Source organism: Chelmon rostratus, chromosome 9 (genome assembly GCF_017976325.1).
Source record: "Chelmon rostratus isolate fCheRos1 chromosome 9, fCheRos1.pri, whole genome shotgun sequence".
NCBI classification, from domain to species: domain Eukaryota; kingdom Metazoa; phylum Chordata; class Actinopteri; order Chaetodontiformes; family Chaetodontidae; genus Chelmon; species Chelmon rostratus.
The window spans coordinates 495,968-504,355 of record NC_055666.1 but is presented as its reverse complement, the minus strand read 5'-3'; the positions used below and the strand labels follow the sequence as shown (position 1 = coordinate 504,355).

Below are 8,388 nucleotides of genomic sequence, written 5' to 3'. Positions count from 1 at the left end.
GACAGTAAACACGGCCTTTGTACAAACAACTCGTTTCTACTGACGCATTAGTGGTTGCATCTTTTATATTTGAAACTAGGAATCTGAAGTAAAATGAAACAGGAGCACAAAATAGAAGACAAAGTACAAGCAACGAATGCTTTAGCATGATTTTTATAAACTTAACTTCTATTAACAATCTTCTTTGCAGTGGTTGACTGGGTACACTGTGTGCATCATACAGAAAAGATTTCCTTTTCCAGTCAAAATTATGTATCACTTTGCCTTCATATATGTCACGAGTCTTGATTTTAAAATTTCCGATAACACGTGAAGGGGTCATGAGACGTCTAACCTTAGCTAATCGCCTCCAACGGAAACCAGCTGAGAGAAAGGGTAGAGAAGACAAGATGGCGGAGTGAGTGGGCTGCGCTTTGAACAGACGGTTGCGACCCTTAAAGTTAGCCGAAAACGCTCTTAAAGGACTGAAAAGATCGAAAAAGCAACAACATCATCGGAAGCGTAATTAAAAGGCAGTTTCTGCCCCTCAGCACGGAGGAGGTCCGGACATTTTTTCCGCGACGGTCCTTGCGACAGCGTTAGCTTGATGCTAATGTTAGCTAACGCTGGATTTCAGTAGCTGCTACTTCGAGGTAGCAGGGTAGTTGACGAAGGCCGTAAGATTTTTCGGATTTAGTTTTGGATGTATATACTTAGTCACTGACACGGCATTCCGATAGAAGGTTTTATTTTAACAAAGATCCATTGTAGCCCGTAGCCTATGTGTAAAGCGAGTAACTCCAAGAGAAATCTATTTTCCAACTTGGTTGTTACGTTAGTTGTCAGTAATTTTGTTTGGACTAACAGCTAGTATATAATTGAACTGGACATACAGGACTCCTGTTCTCCTGACAACCGGGCTGCCACACAGAATTTCCTAAAGAGAGTCAGATTGAGATTGTCATTTGGTGGACATTATGGCGAGCAGCAGTGGCTCCAAAGCCGAATTCATAGTCGGTGGAAAATACAAGCTTGTCAGAAAAATTGGATCGGGATCTTTCGGTGACATATATCTGGCCATCAACATCACAAATGGAGAGGTAAGTTTAACTTACTACAGCAACGCCTAATATTCATTTAGTAAAGTTGACAGTAACAAGTACTTGAGGCATATTGCAACATAGCTTGTAAGCTAACAAGTCTATCATTACACCGATCAAGCTGTTCAGTTGATTTGGCTGAAGTCGCTACACGTTGCATTACGTGGTATTGTTCATTTGCTGCATGTGCCAAGATATTCGTCGTTACTTTAACTGGCGCGGTAAGCTGTAAATGTTTCTGTGTTTGCCATTTTCAGGAGGTAGCTGTAAAATTGGAATCACAGAAAGCCAGACATCCCCAGTTGTTATACGAAAGCAAGCTGTACAAAATCCTACAAGGTGGTGTCGGGATTCCACACATCAGGTAAGGCAGAATTCTTTTTATATCGCCCGTCGTTACCGAAAATAAGTTGTTTTTTGTTGTATATATTAGTATGGCACAGTTTACTTTGGGAAAGAAAGATAACTAATGTGGAATTGGTAGCAATCTTGGTGGCATTAGGCCTGCTAATCTCCCTAACGTTACCTAAGTTAGTCTATTGTAGTAACGCTGTAATTTAGGCAAACGCCTTAAAACCCCGTGTTGTTTCCCCGTCACATCTTAAGATGCACTGTGTCAGTCCTGTTTAGATCCTAAATGTGCGCTTTTATCGTAAAAACAGCTTTCAGGGGTGACGAAAATCAACTTTGTGGTTGGAAATGGCCGCTCCTCTTTTGTTGTGTAGAGCTCCCAACATGTCCTCCTCTACCCTGTTAGAAAATGGCGGCGGAGCCTAGAATCGAAAACAACAATCCAAGCCCCACAGTAGAAGCGTGTTTTCACCGCGTGATTTCAGACGCTTCCTGGCCCTACCTAAATCCGCAAGGGGTCAATCAACATATTTTGTAGTGTTCAAGTAACTCTTAACAGTCGGATGTAGCCCAATAGCGCAAATGTTACCGTTGGAGAGACATAAGCTGTGCCCCAGTTACACAATGTATACCACACCTATATAATATACAGTATGTACTGGTATGCATAGTATGCTGTTTTACAAATGTTGTTACTATTATGAAGTGGCATGTCCAATGTAGAGACTGTGGCATTTGTTAATTTATTGGCTAAAAGGGAAATTTTGTGTACATGCTACCATTAAGGAAGACTGTAATACTGGCCACTAGATGTATCAAAGTGGAAGTACAGTAAAAATATTAAAATGGTTCTATGCACACTGTAACAGGTAAATAGCACACTAAAGATTTTTTGTTTGGTTTTTACATGTTTTTTGTCATTCTGTTGTCTGCAACATTAAGTTAATACATTTTTCAATGTCTGTTTAATATGTTTTGTTAAGGTGTCAGGAGATGCAGGTGATGTGACCTAAAATTTATATCACACAGTTTTTCACAGTGTCAGTATTATGTCTCACTATTACAAAAATGAAAAGGAATATTTTTACTCAAAACACAGTTCTACCACCTTGCTCTATTAACAATGCAATGGAACTTAAAGGAAAATGATTCAGTAAATGTGCACTTTACCTTGGATCAAGTACAGTTGCAATGCAGTGGAGTGGGGTTTTTTTCCATCTCAGTGATGCGTCTCTTGACAGAATTAGTGTCTTTGTCGAAATTTCTGGAGCACCGTAATGGCAGGAATCATATCTGTTGCTTGAGCATCAAAGGACCTAACTTTTTGGGCTAACTCCTCAAACGGAGCCCAAACAGATTTTGTCTTACTTCTCCAGCATTTGCTGCAAAGTTGTTTGTTGCTGTTTTCTGCTACTATCATTAGCAAACTCTATGAACTTTTTTTTTTGGTTCTTTAGACATTTTATGAAAATGCTTGACAATTACAGAGCATTTTTGCAGGCTGCTCTACGCCTGTTATTCACGCTTATCTCAAAATATCTACAAACTGCTTACATTGCTCCTCCCCACCTGCTTGGTCAGCTGATGAGAGGTTCACAGCATTTTGCTGTAAAGCGGTATTGGTTTCGGAGTAGTTTCTGTTATTACAGTTGCGAGCAATAGAGTTTTCTTTAAGTGCCGGCTGCTGGCCAAACAGCTGACTATTTATTTAAATGCAGTTGACATTTTTATTATGTTATTTTATAAATCCTAATACAGTTTTGATTAACAAGATGTAATCTGCTGCGCATGTACATTTTACTAGCTTCCGATTGAAAACAGTCCGAGAAATGTGACCCTCTGTCTGTATTCTAATTGAGTGTAGGGTTGGAATTGAATGAAGCCCATGGTCATGATGACACATGGTTAAAGTTGTGCTGCTTATCATGGCCTGATTCACCACTAGCTGTCTCCTGAGGGACTGTATGAATTGTCTTGATTCTACGAGTCAAAATCTAATTTAGTTTGGGAGAATCAAGAGGATCTGCCTGCTGTGTGTTTTTGATGGTATGCTTTAGGTACCAACCTGTTATTGTTGCTTTGGCTTTACTACTTTTATCCAGCTCTTGGAGTGAATGCTCTGACAGGCCTAAATTAAGTCATTTTTAAGGCAAGGCCAATTGGGCCTTTGATAAACACGAATTTATTGTTGCAAGCAGCCAAATTGTAGGGCATTAAGGCAGACACCACTTGTGCAATAACAATAAATAACTACACAGCATGAAGACAAAAAGGTATACAATCAACTGTTAGGAGTCAATGTACTGAAAGACAGGACTGAGTATATTAAAACTGTAATCTTAATGTCTGACTTTTCCACAAAGTGCTACCTGATGAAAAAAAACAACAATCATATCAATTGCTATTGCTTTATTTCAATGATAAAATTAAGTCTGTAAGTAGGCTTAGGGTGATCAAGATTAATAGGAACAGGTTTCGACACTCATCAGCATTAGAGTCTGAGATCATTACCAGTTTAAAAAAAAACCTAAAACACATTTTTACACAAAACATTAAACACAGGGATGAGAAGCTTCTCAAGATGAGACTTGTCACTAGTTGCACTGCAGATACACAGCAGCTGACAGAAAGAGGAGGTCATATTGTACAGAGAAGTATTGGCTGTTTCTGAGTGAAAAAGAGAAAACAAATAAATTTTAAAAAGCACAAAAAGGGCAGCCATTTACTGCATACTGAGTACAGTTAGCTGATAATTAGCCTCATCAGCCACTGTCAGTAGTCAATCCAAACACACATAATTGTACTGTAAACCATTAATCATACCATTAACTAACTCCAGTCAGTAACCTAGTGTTTCTGTGGCGGTGACAAAACGTTGAAAAATATATGGACAGTGTTTGAATTAAATTGAAGCTCCCATTATTACGCCAACCTCCCTTGAATAAATATGACCTATTAACACATTGGGAATGAGAGGCAAACATTTTGAAAAATGCCATTTGGTAGTGGTATAATTCCTGCCCTGCTCTAAGATGATTCAGGTACCTGTGACAAATTGCAGTTGTCCGCAGAAAATACCTGTGATATATATTTGATATGGTAGACATTAGTCTTATCAGCTGTTGAAAGTCTTTTGAAGTGGATGAAGCATATGTACTTTTTTCTGACAAAGTCTCAGCCGTTGTACATGTTAAAATGCCGGACAAAGACAGAAAACAGACAGAAAATCGCAACATTTTGCTGATATTGTTTTTCCTTCCTCATTCTGTATCTGGCTGATGTGCACGACCATACACAGTACACAGTTCAGCTGGCACATGCCTGAATGGAGACAATGACTGTGGAACCACTTAAGCATAATGACATATTTGAAACCTGAGCTTTGAACATACATACCTTTTCCCTTTTTTTTTTCCAATTGTTTATTGCTTTGTGAGGTAACTGCTATTATGGATATAAGCACACATGGGTTGGATGCCAATTTAGCATTTTTGTATACACCTCATTGCCATTGTAGAATCCTTGTCCCGGCAACTTAAGAGGTTTAAGTAGGCACCAGGAAGTGAGTTGTAATAATGGGTTGTGAAACAAGCACCAGTACGACAACTGGAAGCTAGTGTTAATAACTCAAAGAACAAAATCTAAGATGGTTATTGCTTCAGTTTGAAATTTGTTGAACACATTGCCTCAAACAACACATTTTGGAACTTGCCTGCATTTAACTCTGCCACATGCGATGCTGCTGTTTTTTATTGTGCTGGATAGAAAAAGTTGTCCCTTTTTATTCCTCATATTCCCACTCAAAGGTCAATGGATATCAGTGGAGGCTGAGAAAACTAGCCATTTTTGTGGGGCTTTTTGGCCCACTCTCACCTGCAGGTTTTGAAGCAAATCTTTTAAACCTGTAGTGCAAACAGGCACTGTTCATTTGTCTTTGTACCGGCAATACTAGTTTCATGTTGCAACCAAGTCTTGTTGGAGCCTGTTCAACCTGCCAGTCCTGCTGCCCCTCCTCCACTCTTCCTGCAACCTGGCTTACCTTTTATACAGTCACAACCTGTCATAGTTTGCCTCTTCCACATTCTTGCTCTGGTTCTTCATACTGATTGTGACGGACTGCATATTTCCTCATTTAAAACTACCTGTGATGCAGCAAATGAACTCACACTTGTGACAGTGTCTCTGTCCTCACGCTGGACATCAACAGTAGCACAGGATCTCTCCCACTTTGTAAACATTAACAGCTAACCTGCCCAGCTAACAATTAAAATGTTGTGATAAGCACCCGCAGGGAGGCACCATACGGTGGAAGTATAAATATTATTTAATTTAAGAACATATTGCTACATATTGTTAGCAAGTTGCGAATGTACAAAGGATTTTTAAGTTGCTGTTATATTTGACTTGCCACTCTGTCATTCATTAATATTCAATTTACATTGATGTTGACAGGTGTATGTCCTGTATTAAAATCTGAAAGGATGCAATTGACTTGCTACATGGTAAATTAACTATACCAACCAGCACATATTTTAATGAGAAATTGTAATTTTCGAAACAGTTCGCCTCTCATTCCCAGGGTCGTCCCCCACTTAAAAAACACAGCTAACCAAAGGAGGCTGATTGGAATTTGAAAATCCAGAATCTGCTAAATTTGTATGGAAATACAGCTTTATGAAATTTATATATTGATGCTGAATTGACATGAAGAGTGTAGATATATGATGGCCTTTCTTGTGTTTGCCTTCTTTTTCTTGGTTTTGCCACAATATTTGTGTGTGTGTGTGTGTGTGTGTGTGTGTGTGTGTGTGTGTGTGTGTGTGTGTGTGTGTGTGTGTGTGTGTGTGTGTGTGTGAGAATAGGCATATGTATGTATATTTTTTGACTGTGTCACCACCACAGAAACAAGGTACCTGCTAAAGCATGATAAGATTGTCAGACATTGATTAACAACGGATGTTTATCGGTTTGATTAATGGTTTACAGTCAAATAAGGTGTGTTGGTATTGATTACTGACAGTGGCTGATCAAGTTAATTATAAGCTAAATGTACTTTTATGACCACAGTATGCAATAATGGTTGCCTTTTGTGTATGTGGTTTTAAACTTTTTTTAGCTTTTCTGAACATGATGTGGTTGGTGGTGTTTTTAATGACTCTGAAACTTGAAGGCTAACCATTCTCATTGCCCTTATAACATTAAAAACTATTCACCCAGAAGAAGTTAATCTTTCTTTATTGGTGGCCTACATTTTCAACACAGTGCCCCAACAAATTTTATGTTTATCAAAGGCCGAAGTGGCCTTGCCCTAAAATTGACTTAATTCCAGGCCTGGTAGTGTAATACACATTGTTAAAAAATGATGGTATGTGTATGTGGTAGTGGCTGAGCTTCACATTCCCCTCACATCACCAGCCTTGAATATTGACTATGACAGCTATCCTAATATGAAATAGTCTTTCCATCTATTCTTTTCCACGTATTTGGGGCATGGTCGTGCTGGCAGCAGCCAGGTAGTCCTGATATCTCTCTCTCTCCAGCAACACTTTCCAGTTCCTCCTGGGGGATCCTGAGGTATTCCCATGCCTGATAAAATTATAATCCCTCCAGTGTGGTCTGGGTCTACCCCAGATTCTCCTGCCAGTTTGAATTGCCTGAAGGTATCGTCATCAGATACCCAAAGGGTCTTTGTTGTCACAAAATCTCTTTTCTTTATAAATCTTAAGCTAATGTGAAAGGAGTGACACATGTCGCGGTGTGACCCATTCAGTTAGCAATATGGGTTTAGCCTTTGTCTTGTCGTCTCCCGAAATGGGTTGTGACATCTCTAAATGTAATACTTTTAAGGGACGTAAAATAGCATGGTGATATCCATGCTAATAGCTAGCTAGCTACCCCCAAGAAATACACCTTGTTTTCATTATGACTGACTGCATCAAATGTGGGTGTAGACTAAAAAAACTGTAATGGCCATCTGAGAGGACATATTTTTTTAACTTTCTGAGGGCATATTGCTCCTGATGAGGCCATTTTCCCCCCTTACTTATTGAGCATATTGAGCACTTTTACACTGAGCATGCTCTTGCTCTTTGTTCTCTCTCATAAAGGAAGCCCAACATCACGTCACCCTACTATGGTCACAATTGACCAGGTTGGGCATCAGTTAAGGCAACTTTAGAAAAAATGAGGCAGCTGATTTGGACAGTGTCCATCATAACACTTTGAAAACATGCCCTTATCAGCTATGTGATGGGCTTGACCACATTTTTTCCCTTGTGCCTTCTGAATCTAGAATACCAGTGATGTGCAAAACATCATATAGTGTGTCTGTCACCAAGATTAAGTTTTATATATTTTTTATATTTTATTATATAAATAATATATTTATAAAATTGTTTCTGTGAATGGAGTCTGGTGGCCTTGGCGAGAGCATTTTTACTGCTGTTTATGGTTAAACAAAGTAGACCTTGCTCTTTTCCATAATATTGTCAGACACTAATTATATCCATTTAAGCCTGGCAGTGGCAAAACACTTGATGTGCAGACACCCAGAGGAATTACATTGTAGCCTGTTGCAGGGCTGACGGCTGCAGAGCTCTTGTTCAATATGGAAAAAACTTCAAAATCTGTTGTTTCCATTTGTCACTTGGACACAAAAACAAAAATGGGGCTATTAGGGCCCATAACCAGATAATAAGTAACCGGAATCCCTCCTGTTTCTCCAGGACATTGAAATCTTCCAGGACATGTTTGTATTGAAATAATAAACGTGTAGTATGTCTCTCATTGTGTTGGTTTTCCCTCTTAAGGACATAATGCGCAAAATAGAAATTTGAGTGGTTTAAAGCTATGTGATTGGTGTTTTATTTATTTACATAAACATGGTATTTAATCTTTTAGAATAGTCCAACATAATTTTTGGCCAATTTTGACAGCCGTAGCGCATGCAAATAGTGTG

The 8,388-nt window shown here is 39.0% G+C and overlaps 1 protein-coding gene across 4 annotated transcripts in view; it reads left to right on the top strand.

Moving 5' to 3' along the window:
• The first annotated feature begins 373 nt into the window (after window positions 1-373).
• The window catches only part of csnk1a1 (casein kinase 1, alpha 1), a 40,477-nt gene continuing 32,462 nt past the window's right edge, over window positions 374-8,388 (top strand). For all 4 annotated transcript variants that reach the window (XM_041944823.1, XM_041944822.1, XM_041944820.1 and 1 more), the window contains exons 1-2: window positions 374-1,079; window positions 1,337-1,443. In XM_041944823.1, the coding sequence (XP_041800757.1) occupies window positions 957-1,079; window positions 1,337-1,443 (230 nt within the window). In that variant the 5' untranslated portion in view covers window positions 374-956. The remainder of the gene's footprint in view (window positions 1,080-1,336; window positions 1,444-8,388) is intronic.